The sequence below is a fragment of the Falco peregrinus genome, chromosome 2, assembly GCF_023634155.1.
Source record: "Falco peregrinus isolate bFalPer1 chromosome 2, bFalPer1.pri, whole genome shotgun sequence".
Classification (NCBI taxonomy): Eukaryota; Metazoa; Chordata; class Aves; order Falconiformes; family Falconidae; genus Falco; species Falco peregrinus.
The window spans coordinates 106,658,000-106,670,747 of NC_073722.1; the positions used below are offsets into that span (position 1 = coordinate 106,658,000).

The 12,748-nt window shown below is 47.3% G+C and overlaps 1 protein-coding gene across 1 annotated transcript; it reads right to left on the bottom strand.

Annotated features, from left to right (window-relative positions):
- Positions 1-901: 901 nt before the first annotated feature.
- Positions 902-12,710, bottom strand: GUSB (glucuronidase beta). Its single transcript, XM_055794486.1, has 12 exons — positions 12,467-12,710; positions 10,611-10,799; positions 9,979-10,160; positions 9,323-9,465; positions 8,621-8,808; positions 7,578-7,730; positions 6,715-6,893; positions 6,155-6,301; positions 4,914-4,998; positions 3,169-3,345; positions 2,400-2,535; positions 902-1,128 (listed from the first exon to the last, which is right to left on the bottom strand). Exons 1-12 carry the CDS (start codon positions 12,701-12,703, stop codon positions 971-973), a joined length of 1,974 nt encoding a protein of 657 aa, XP_055650461.1. The 5' UTR covers positions 12,704-12,710; the 3' UTR covers positions 902-970.
- Between the last annotated feature and the right edge of the window lie 38 nt (positions 12,711-12,748).

The window sequence follows — 12,748 nt, forward strand, 5'->3', positions numbered from 1 at the left end:
GATGTTTGCAGACTTAGTGTTGAGCTCTTCTATGAGTGTTGGCATAATCTATTACAGTCTAAAGCCTGGCCTTTAGAGTCTTCTTAAGACTGGTGTGCAGCCTGAAAGGGATGCTACTCACTACATTACTGTCTAAATTAGTGTGTACACATCACCCTATCCCAGAATGCTTCAGGCCAGTATCAAGAGGGTTTAGAACAAACTTCCCCTCTAGAATACTATTCCTGTAGCACACAGCAACAGTTTAATATGAAGGAAGCCCTTCCATGCTGGAAGGTAAAACCGCATGTAAAGCGGCATTCTGGTACTGTGAGTAAAATAAAAACAGTTTTAAACAAAGCTCAGTTGGGGTAGTACCTATCTATCCAACATATTCCACCTTGCTGCTGTAGTATGCGTTCCATACTGTAACACTGGAGTATGTTGGGTATCCTTACAGAAGTTGTGGGTCATACACTTCCTGGATGCTGTGAATTCTTAGGATTTCTCAGCCAGCCACATACATTCTGTCCAGCAAGAGAAGCTATATAAATTGTGCTTTTTGGTGTTCCTGTGGACAATTTGCTGTGATCTGAGTAGTGTTAACTGGTAGGGGAGTATAACTGGAAAACCTCGAAGGGATGTGATGTTCGTTTAGAGTAACTTAGATTATTATCAGTTTTCAGCATTGATTTGTATCATGTAACACTTTTAATTTTTTTGCCATAAACGGATACCTCAGTCAGAATCTCTAACTAACTTCAGCTCCTTGAAACTGAATATTCATTTTACTACCTGGAAACAGGAAGCCTACAGCCATGGCTAAGCACAGGAAGCTAGTGTTTCTGATCTGCTTCGTATCATAGTAACCACTTCAGGTGGACTAGAAATTGCATTAGACTTGCAAGACTTGAGTCAGGCATAAATGTTACTTAAACAGAAATTTAATGAACAAGTTCTGCATAGTACCCAGCCACTACACCTTTTGATCTCACTTTAGAAAGAGAGCGTGTGATTTTATTATAGGAGGAAGACAGCTTGATTCATTCGCAATCTTCCAGTATCTTTCTCTAAGAACAAATGCAGCTGATTTGGGCTGTCGTTGGCGGGTAAATATTCCTTTCTTGTTTCCCAAAACACGCGTGGTCCCTGTAGAGAAGTTATAAAATAAAGCAAGTATATATAAAATGCTCTTATACCCCCTGCTGTGAGCTGTTACAGTGTACGTACTAAATCAGGTTAGGTGGAAGAGACCTATGCACTTTCTTCTACGCAGTCAGGTACAACAGGGAACTTTGCAGATATAACTTGCGTCATCTTGGCAAGATTAATTGATGTAACTGAGCAATATAGCTGCAAATCATTGTATTTACAACTGGTAAGTCGATGACAGTTCAGGTGTGCCCATTAACTTGATCAGTATTATATGTACAGAAGATATTCCTTCTGCCATTAGTTCCACCTTGAAATTAGATGGTGAAAATGTTGATTACTATTTGACTGTACTGTCCTTTAGTGGTGTCTGTATCCTTTTTGCCTATTTTAGTTTTCATAGGAAACTAGAAAAGATAATCACAACATGCAGAGAAACTGGAACTGTGTATGTGCATGTGAACTTGTCTACAGTTTTTTCCATCCTGCCATTTGAAACTGATACTACTTTTCTGACTGCTTCTCTGCAGTGACTCAGCTTTCTAATTCCTATATTGGTGCTCTACAGATTATTCTTAATGGTGTTCCTCTGCCTGAAATTAACACTGACTGTTCACCACCCTAACTCTCTGCAGGTGGCACATGCGTAACTGGTTCCTTACTAGGTCTCCTGAGTTGTAGTTCTTTAATTCCTGTGTGACTGTCTGCACTGTAGATTAAGTAATGCCCCATACTTGGCGAATGCACTTACATTTATTAATAGTGGATGGAGTGTCATGATAGACAGTTGTCTACCAGTGTGGCATCTGGTCCTCTATTGCTAAACCTCTACCAAGTTAATAATACATTGTTTAAGGTGCTCTGTTACTAAGGGCAGTTGTAGATGAAATATGAAGCAAGTGAGACATCCTTAACAGCTGACTGAAGCTCTGAATTGAGGATGACCAAGAAATAGAAGTAATCTGGGTCTGCTCACAAGCTTCCCTTGCATTCTGCCCTAGCGTGTGGTCTTGTGCTCTGGGTGGTGTCTTTGCAGGTGGGACATCTAGGAGCTCAAGCTGGAGGGAGAGGATGCATTAAGTATGGGCAGGAGCTTCCCTCTTGGCTCTGGTCGTGCTGGACTTTCTCACAGAAACCAGCTGTGCTCTACCTTGCTAAGCAGAGGGCCCTGTTGTTCTACCCTACAGCATGATATCCTTTGTGTATCATAAACCATGTCAAACTCGCAGGGAGGATGGGAAGTTGTTTAGAATATAAATATAGCTTACCTTGATTAGTCATGAAATCAGCAAAATTCCATATGAGCTCCCCAATCACATACTCTTTCCTCTTTTTGTCAAAAACAGAATGGTACTCCCTTAGCATGGCTTTCTGATACTCCTCGCTGAACATAAGAGGTGGATCCTACAGCCAGGAAAAAGAGGTGGCCTTGAATGAAGGTGACAGTTAAGCTCAGCAAAGGCTCCATGTGTTAACTTTCTGTTTGCTGGGGACCTGCTTCCTGAACACGAGCTTTGCGACTGCTTGGTCTTTTCATTGCCACTGCATTAACAATGGCTGTTTAGTGTCAATTAGCAAGTACTGACATTGCAAGGGGAAACACACATGAAATACAAACGTAATGCCATGTATACTGGGGGAGAAGTTGGTGGTTTTGCTTGGTGATGGTGCTTTGTCACGTTGGGTACAGGAGTGCTGTGCCCTTCTGTGCAGGATAGCATCATGAAATGAATGTCCAGTCTCCAGTGTCGTTATCTACCAATTCAGCATTTGCTACAAATGCCAAAGTACAGATTTCAGAGTGCTCAGTGCTTTTAGTCAAAGCGAAAAATCTGTTTAGAATCTAACCTTCATTAGTCAGTGGCAAAGCTCGTTGATTTCAGTGGAGCAGGATTCCAGTCCTGGAGTCTTCTGGACACAAGCTAATGCATCTCAAAACTAGTCAGGCTCAGCGGTACCCATCTCTTCTCATGAAACTTTGCTGACCCTGTAAGAAAAGCAGTGCTTTTTTCCATCTAGGGCATCTATAACACTTACGCTGTGAAGTCCAGGAACTGAGTCTGCTCCATATTCGCTCTGGATAATGGGTTTTTGGTAGGTTTTATACCAGTTTTCAAACTGTGTTGTGAGTTGCAGTGGAATAACTTCCAGGTGGCCTGGGTCATGATACCAGGAGAAGTAGCTATTTACGCAAATTACATCCACATAAGGAGCCTACAGAAAAACAGGTTGACAGTGTTTTGTCACAGAGCTCAATCTAGAAAACCTTCATTCACGGAGCTAAATCCTCCTTTTGGGTAATTTCATGGAATCCAATTTTATTACACATAGAATAAAGTCTTTTCCGCCCATCACTCAAACCCTCCCAACATGACCTCTTGCCCAGAAGAAAAGCAGGATAAACTTAATAATCTAATAGCGTATTAATTTGGCCTTTTTCTTACAGACTTAGGAAGTCACAGCAAAGAATTAAGACAAGATCAACCCATTTCATCCTCAAGTTTGTTAGAAGTTTTTGAGTTTCCAAGATGTCTCTGGCTTGCTGGTACATTTAAGTGTACTTTTTGAGTATTGGAATGTGATTATCAAGTTAGTGGTCAAATATTTTGACTAGCAACTAAATTTGTGCATCAATGGTGCAATACTAAGACTAAGCATTCTGCAAGTTATATGCCATTTCTACCACATGGACAGTATGATAAAAGGGCACAAAGCCCGCTAAAGATAAAGTGATGTTGTATGTAACTTGTTCAATGTTCTCTTAACATGTTTTGTAATAAAAGAAAAAAAGTTAATATCGCATCAGTGTATGAGATCTGTTCTTTGGTTTTGTTTTCCTGTGTCTCCTTAAGCTAGTTAGAATACGTTTGTGGGGACGGGATGTCAGAATCAGTGTGCGCGTGCCTGATGCACCAGCACCAGCCAAGAGCAGATCCCTGCTGGACTCCTTCAGAACTGAGCCCACCAGGGTTTTTTTTCCTAGGGTGGGGAGGAACAGACCTTTCTGTTTCAAAGGGCCGTTCCTGCTAATTGTAGGAGAGCTTGAAAGAACTACGTGTAACCTGTACTGGGGCCACAGGGTAGTAGTATGTATCTACAAACTTACCTGCTAGAAGTGTTTATTTGTACAGTAGTGACAAGTATAAAGCCATGCTGAAAAATTAAAAATTACATAGGAACTACAAATTTATGTGTTAAAGATCCCTGGTTCATGCTATGGCCAGCTTCAGCACAGACAGCCAAGAAAAGTGCCTTTTGGCTATTTATACAGCTCTAGGACTTAATTACGAAGCTAGAAGTGCTTTTAGATTATTCAGTGTTAACAGACATCTGCCAAAGATGATCTAGAGCAGTTTAAAGCAGGAATTAAAGCAAAGCTTCCTTCAGACTTCCACAAGGGCTGTTGCCATTTTAAAGAGGTTTAAGCCTTGGTTTAATTTCAGGTGAAAATCCTGAGTGTTGGTAAACACAATCAATCAATGTAATAGCTAAGCATGACAATGTTAACAGAGTCCAGGGGTCTGATCCTGCCTACTTCGTGCAAGACAAAGAACTGTTCTCTCTTGCAGATACTTCTTTTTCAGCTGGACTACAACTACAGGATAAGGTGTTTTGTACTAAAACCAAAAAATGCAAGTTTTCTTCTTCCTTTCCCTGTTAAATATATCCAGTAAACTTGGGGAGGTAGAGGGGAAAGGACTGTAAAACAAATGACAAGAAGAGGAAATTTAATGTGTGGATTTTTTTTTTTAGAAAAGGAAAAGGCTAGAAAATAAACTTACACCACGATCAAGAGCGTAATTGGCATCTGTCACAAAGGTTACTGGTCTGGAGGGATCAAGAGCTTTAGTGTGAGCTATCACTGTCCTGTTTGTAAACAGTAAAGCAAGAGTTCAACAGATGGAGAAGCACAGCCCCATTTCCCCAAACTCTGTCTACCCCCAAAAGACAGCTGGAGCTGTTCTTGATTTAGCAGACAGTATTTTTAATAAAATACTGCAGGACACTTGGCGATAATCTGCTATAAAGTGCCTGCAATTCGAGCCAGTTCTGTAGGAGAGTAAGTATCATGGCAAAGAGACTACCCGTCACAAAGCTGGTTGCTATCCCACCTGAAAAAAGACCAGAGTGGAAGTATGGAAGTCTGTTGGTGCCAGCAACTTGGAACTTGGAGAAGGGACAGGGAGTTTGAATACAAAAATGTAGGAAGGGTAATGGGAAGTTTCTGAACAATTCTTGGGATGTGTTCCTGCAAAAGCACAAGGCCCTAGCCCTACGCTACAGCAGGCAGAGCAGTCAAAGGTTGGCTGCTTTTGAGGAAACCTTGACTGAAGGAGGTGAGGCAGAATGGGAGGATCAAGCTCTGCTGCTACCTCGACATGGCAGGAGGGTGGTAGATCATTCTGAAGAATGAAACTTCATAGTTGCTTCTTAATGCAGCTACAGGGGTGTCTAGGAGCAGTCTCCTACCCCATTACAGAGATGGCTCTTGGCTATCCAGAGCTTGAATCTCTCAAAATAAAATCAAGGGGTCTATAGGGACTCGAAACTGGCTTTGAAGTGGGGTGTCACAATCCCCTGCAGAACAAACAACTAGCACTAACTGAAGAACATTTTCTTCAGAATTAAAGGTCAATTATTGTACAGCTTTGGTATAATTATAAAAAAAAATAGCACTCTTCGCTTGGTAACAGGGAATATCCTGTTTCCATCAGGATAATTTCCATCAAGCTTTTGCCTGACTTTAGGTCAAGAAGAAATACTCAGACCAAATGCACTTCTACTAATTTTGCAGAGCCTTACTGGTTCAAAAACAACAGTTTGAAACTGTTGTGCGGTTCCAAGCATCAGTTCAACACACGCAGTGGTTACACTTTTAGTTTGCATCTGTGGGTACTGTTTCAGGGTTCCCCAAAAATGCTTGCCCTCTCTTTACTACTTCTCTGGGCCATCCCAAAAGAAGAAGATACATCATCTCGCCAAGATTCAAGCCTCAGCTCTCTGTACAAGCAAATGCACTTACTTAAAGTAGTAAGCTGCTGGGGGCAGCTCTGATGCCGGCTCGTTGGCTACCGACCACATCACAACTGACGGCCTGTTCTTATCTCTGCGGATCAGCTCCTCCATCACAACAAGATGATGCTGCAAGGACTTGTTCCCAAAGCTCTCCCTTAAAGATGGAAAGAAGCAAGACCTGGTGAGGTGAAGGTATAAAATCCATCCCCCTTTGCCTTTCCCAGTGAAACTCAAGGGAGTTTATACAGTTATACACAGGGGTGTGGAAGTACAGCTGAGCCTTGATACTGAATATGGCTTCTGCCCTATTTCCCCAAAGCCTGCTGCACAGTTCAGGGCCGTGGTTTGGGCTCATTAACGGAGCCAGACCAAATTACGCTGATGTCCATGTGGCAAAGAGCCCCCGGGTTGCCCAACCTCTGCTGGCACACGTGGCGCAATGGGCTGATTTCTAAACAGAGCAAAGTGCTTCCATTATCAGGGCAGCGGGCGCTGTGGGCCGGGAGGGGGGTGCTTTCCAAGCAGCTCAGGGAGGAACAAGGAAATGAGGGGAAGAAGGGGTCTTACGACATTTTAATGCCCACGCCGGGGCACTCGTCAATCACCACGATGCCGTAGGCATCGCACAGGTCCATGATCTCCTCGGCGTAGGGGTAGTGGCTGGTGCGGAAGGAGTTTGCCCCCAGCCAGCGCAGCAGGTTGAAGTCCTTCACAACCAGGGGCCAGTCCAGGCCTTTGCCACGGATCTGAGGGGGGCAGAGAGAAATGGCACCCAGTCACACTGCGGGCCCCTCACGCCTCGGCCGGCACCGCTGCTGCCTGAGCGTGCCAGCCCAGGGCACCCCTTCTGGCTGACAGCAGCACCCCTCCGGGCGGTGCTGTGCCTTTCCGAGGGGCGCTGGCAGGCCAGGAGCCTGGTGCTACGGGGCAGCGGGGGAATGGCGGCGGGGGGGGGACGGCGGAGAGCAGCACTGCCGCCTGGGGGCTGCCCGGGCCGCCCGCTCCCGCCCTCTCGCGGGCTGAGGCGGGAAGCGGCGCGCGGCGGGCGCTGAGGCGGGAAGCGGCGCGCGGCGGGCAGGGCGAGAGGCTCTGGCGGGCTGCGGGGGTCAGACCCGCCGGCCGGGGGCTTCGCTCCCAGCCTTTCCCAGGGTGGGGAATGCCAGAGCCGCTCCTTCTGACTGGAAACCATGGCTGGGAGAGCGTTTAGTGTCACCAGCGCACCGCGGGCTCGCCCGTGTGCCCCGAGAGGGATGTTATGGCTGTGGCAGGAGTGGGCATGGCATCCCCTTAATGCTAGTACAACTTCACCCCAGCCCTCCCGCCCAGCAGATGGCTGTGAGGTAAACGGCTCCTTTGAGCAGAGCAGGGAGGCGAGAGTGGGTGAAGCAAGGTGCCACGGGGCACCCACACCACAAGTGCTGCACACTTACGTCTGCATCCTCATGCTTGTTGACACCATGGAAGTAGAAGGGCCTGCCGTTGATGAGGAACTGCGTGCTGGTGACATGGACAGTGCGGATGCCGACCGGGAGCGTGTAAACATCCTCCAGCAAAGCCCCGTTTGCCTGTGCCTGCATTTTCACCTGGATTTCCAAGAGGGACATGCAAGTGACATGCTGGGCTTCACAAGGGTACCCCATCCTCCCCCCCCGGTCTGCAAGGGCTATCTTGACTTCCCATCCATTTTCCCACCCTGCCCTGGCACATGGCCTGCTCCTCACTGCTGCTTCAGCTGCCTCTTGTGGCCCTCAGGGAAGGAGCGGAGTCTGACTAAACAGAAATCCAAGCTGGGGAAGTTGAAGGATGAAGAATGAACCCTGGATGACCCTTCTGGGGCTTGTTCACCCCAAGAGCTTCACCTTCTTTCCTCCTTACTCATCTGGGCCATTTCACCCCTGCAGGCAAGGCAGTGGTACACCTCTTCTGCACTGCACCTTGATACCAGGCAATGACTGAAATGTCATCTTCTCACAGGAGGCACGTACCTGAGCCTCTGGAAACTCACAGCAGCTCATGTGCCCTAATTTCTACATCTAAATGTCACTACTCACCCTCAACTCACACAGAGTCTTCCAGGCTCATGCTACTGAAGCTGAACTCTCGTCTTGCAGAGTGACAAGAAAGCTCATTGCATGGCAAAGCACAGCGGCTTGTTCCTCAGCTTTCACAGTATCTCCTCCCCTGTACTGCCTGAAGCAGCCCTTTTGCAAAGGATGGATGGGGCACTAAATGCAAAGGGCAAGCATCTCAGAGCACACACGTGTGCTCCTCCTTCTCACTGACAGACCTTTCAGTTTAGCACCCAGAAAGCTGGCAAAGTTTGATTTGATTACCACGTAATTAGCAATGCCACTCTGGTCACGTGAGTAGGATCCATGGGAGAAGATGAGTATGGAAGATGGGACATATGGCAGTTCCTTAACGGTATTAGATAGAGGGAATGCACACAGGAAGGAAGAACTGTCCCTGTTACCTCTAAGAAGTAGCGGTATCCAGGATTCTCATGCATCAGGTAAGGCCACCAGAGATTTGGGTTCAGGACTTTTAGCTCTCCAGCTGGCCCATCGCCTGTAGCAACCACTTTCCCCTCTTGGTCATGTAAATTCAGGGACAAGGAATAGAGGGTGCTGCCAACAACTGACACCTGATATTGCACCATTGCTGGTTGAAAGGCAACAAAAAAACAATCAGATACTGCCATGAAAGGAAAACTACATGCACCAAATGTTGAAGGGTTTTCACATACAGCAGCATTAAAAAATGAGGGAGATATAGAGTGGCATAAATTGAATGTAAGAAGCCTTACATTCTCTCTGTCTCTAAGTCCACAAGTTTCCAGCAAGATTTGTAGATCACGCAACTCTGTTACTTAGAGATAATCCTGCCATAAGCGGCAGGAAAACTGCTGCTACTGAGAAATTCTACCTCAAGAAACACCTGATCATCCTTTCACTTGTCTCTTGCAAGTCTCTTGCAAGTAATTATTTTCTTCTTACTGCTTGTGAACTCTTTAGCATATTCGCGCAGCTGCTGAGCTATGCAATAGACCAGCTCAGGTTCAAAAGAAAGCCACTATGAAACAAATTCAATCAGATTTTTGCAGGAAATTTTCTCAGCTGCCCTTGTCATCTCCATTTGGAGCCTGAGGTAGCTGCTGTAGTTGTTCTGGACCTACCAACACTCTCTGATGAAGTAGTTGTCACAGTAATATCATCTATGTAGACGGAAGGGGTGGTATAAAGCACAACCGGGCGATGGATTCCAGCATAGTTAAAGAAATCAAACCTGATGTTCTGTACAAAATAGTTCTTGGGATACCTGAGTGAGCAAGACAGAAGAAATGGCTGCATTATGTTTCATTACACGAGAACTGAAGGCAGCATATGGATGTTAGCAGTTAAAAATAGTCATATAATAATAGATGGTAGCTGGTAAAATAGACTATACAACAGAACGAATCTATCTTTCGGTAGTGCTACTACTGCTACACTGAATGGGACTACCAGTCAGCAAACATCTAATGCACTGGATGGGTTTGATCCTTCAGGATAGCTGGTACTTGCAGTCACCAGCTAAATTCAAACTTATCAAATCTGCCATTGATTCAACATGGAAAATCACTTAATCTCAGTTCCCTGCATATAAAACAGATGCAGGTTCCTCCTAACACCAAAGCTTAAACTCCTCCCTGCTTGACTGATGAATTTCAGCATAAATACAATCCCACGCTTTTGTAAGTTGCTTGGAGGTTCTTATGAACCAGCAGTTGAATAAATTCCCATTCCCTCATCCCTGGGATAAGCTCAGCAGTACAGTGCTTTAGCAACTCACCTTGTTTTGTCATTCATGTACTGAATTGACCCTGGAGGCAGAGTATGGGGTGTCAGCGTGTTGTTGAGTGCGACAGTGATGCGGCAGGGGACCCCTGGGCTGCCCTGGATGATGCTACTTATATCTGCTTCAAAAGGAAGGTGGCCGCCTTCATGCTCCACAACTTGCACCCCGTTGACCCACTGCAAAAGAAGACACCCGTGATCCCAAGAAGCAGGGTTATTGCCATTTTGTGGCAAGCATAGCAGGGAGAAGGGAAGGAGCCCAGCAAAAGGCAGCTGAGATTCCCAGTAACACTGAACCTTGTTCTAGGCTCTTACTCCTCAAGGGATCAATCTAGCAGCCCTTCCTTTGCTGGGAGCTAGGTCTGGGTCACATACAAGCAAGCATCACTGAAAGATACGGTTTTGGGCAGATCCTGTAGCAAGCAAATGTGTTAGTTACTAGTCCTGATATCGGAGGATCAGACAAGAGAGACCTGGGAAATACGGCCAAGTTCTGGGCTGAAGGAAAACGGACAATAGCAAACTGATATAAAATCTAGGCAGGGATTATTTGCTGAACAAGCCATGAGACAGATTTCAGTGCAGCATGATTTTGGAAACGCAGGGACAATTTCCTGTGCAACGTACCACAATGGAGTAGTAATGGGCACTACCAAATCGGAGCACCACTCTAGTGTTGAGGTCATCCTGAAGCCAGCGGAGAGGAAGCAGGACCTCTTTCTCATACCAAACCCAGCCGATGTAGTTCTCCAGGCTGGGGTCTTGAGTGATATCATTGAAACTGGCAGGCACCGGCATGTCAATCACAGGGCCAGTCTGGCAGGAATAGCACAGAAAAGGAGGGAACAGGTAATATAGAAGCAAGAAATTTTACTGTCTTGGCTATCCACCCTACACTGCTGGAGGTGTCCCCTTCCACTGACAGCCTTACAATCCCTTTGCCAAGTGGAAATACTTGGGAAAAACCTGTTTAGAAGCTGGTGTGGTCTGTCACAGGCCCTATATGAGTCCTAATTAGTACTGGGCCCAGAAACCTGCCTGTTCCTACAGGAAGAAGCTGCTCTTACCTTTTCCCCTCCCAACGTATAACGAAATGCTTTCATTAATGGCTCTGGTACTGCAAAATCAGAGAAGTGAGAGTAAAAAAAGGAATGTCCAGGTCATTGTTTCAGCCTGGGACTTCCCACAAAGTGTAGTTTTCCCTGCACAGCTGTAGCTGTTGGGTGAGCCATGCTGGTGGTGCGGTGTCAGCTCACTGGCGCAGGGTGCTGCTTGTCAGGCTAAGGGCTGGAGTAGAAGGGTGGCAAGAGGCACAGATACTTTGGGCCAGATGCCCCAGGGAAGGTCTGTGGAGACTCTGTGGGGTGAGTCCAGCCTTTCTCACTCCCTGGAAGCAACATAGATTCTTTAGGATTACAGCAGAGTCAATTCACTTGCTTATTTTTAATATATGGGTTATATGCAGGCAATGTTACACCTTTAACACTGAAGTAAGCGGATGCTATTGCAAAACAGAGCTGTTCATTTTTAGCACCTGCTGCGCTCATGATGTTGCATAAACGAGTGCTGCAGCAGCTTCCCCTTTCCTAAGGAAGCCTTTCCACGGAGAGCGGAACAAGGAAGGTCTGGTCACCCAGGGGTGGGTATCATGTGTGCGGCTGACTCAGCACTGAACTGTACCAGCACTGCAGAGAAACTCAGTGCTCTAATCAGGCATCAGAAAATCCTAGCAGGAAAATCTTTGGATGGTGAAGTGGATTTTTTAGTATCTGATACAGGAAAACCTTGGACTGGGATGGCCATAATGTGTGTCTCCTTTAGGGAGAGTCTCTGGGGTCTAAAGCAGGTTGAGCATGCAGGTCTAAGCCTCCCCTTAGGGAGCATAGTTCAGGATTCCTCTCCTCTGGCTGTCTCTTTCAACAAAACTTCTAGCAGCATAGTGTCTTTCAGCTCTTCTCTCCTTCCACAGTTTGGAAACAAATTGGCCAAAGCGCTAAAATAGAAATTATGCGGGACACGTACATTTTATGCATAGAAGACAACTTCTGTTTTGAGGTAATGGTGTTAATTTCATAACGGATTTCAGTCACACGAGTTTATCTGCGCTCAGCTACTCTGGAACAAATAATTCAAGCCTGCCCTCTCCCGGCACGTTCCTATTTATTCCGTGCCGCCGAGGATAGGTGCGCGTTGTGCAAGGCCAGCCCCGCTTTTGCAGCACAGGGATTTCTACGGCATCTCAAGGTGGCTCAAATGCTTCCGGGCTCCCGAGCAGAAGCGGGATAACGGGAGGCAGCCGCTCCTTAAAAAGCCCCCGCAGAGAAACCCCTGCACGGCGACGAGCCCCCGCTCCGCAAGCCGGCTGGGCAAAGGCGTTCCCGGGAGAGGAGGGACGCCCGGTCCAGGGGGGCCCTTCCCGGGAGAAGAGCCCCCCACCGCCCAGCCCCGGGGCAGGGGCAGCCCCCGCCCGCGCCCCGCCGTACCTGCCGGAGCGGCTGCCGGTACCAGCGCTGCATGAAGCCAGCGTCCCTGCTCGCCGAGAAGTCGGCGCGGAAGCTCCAGAGGCCGCCGAGCTCCTTCCGCTCGCGGGAGGGGGTCTCCCGGGGGTACAGCATGCCGCCCGCCGCGACCGGGGCCGGGGCCGGGGCCGCCGCCAGCAGCAGCAGCAGCCGCCAGCCCGCCGCCCCGCCGCCTGTCGCCCGCGCCGCCATCTTGGTCATGGGCAGTGCCCGGCCGCGGGGCGGTACGGGGGGGCGGGTAACGGG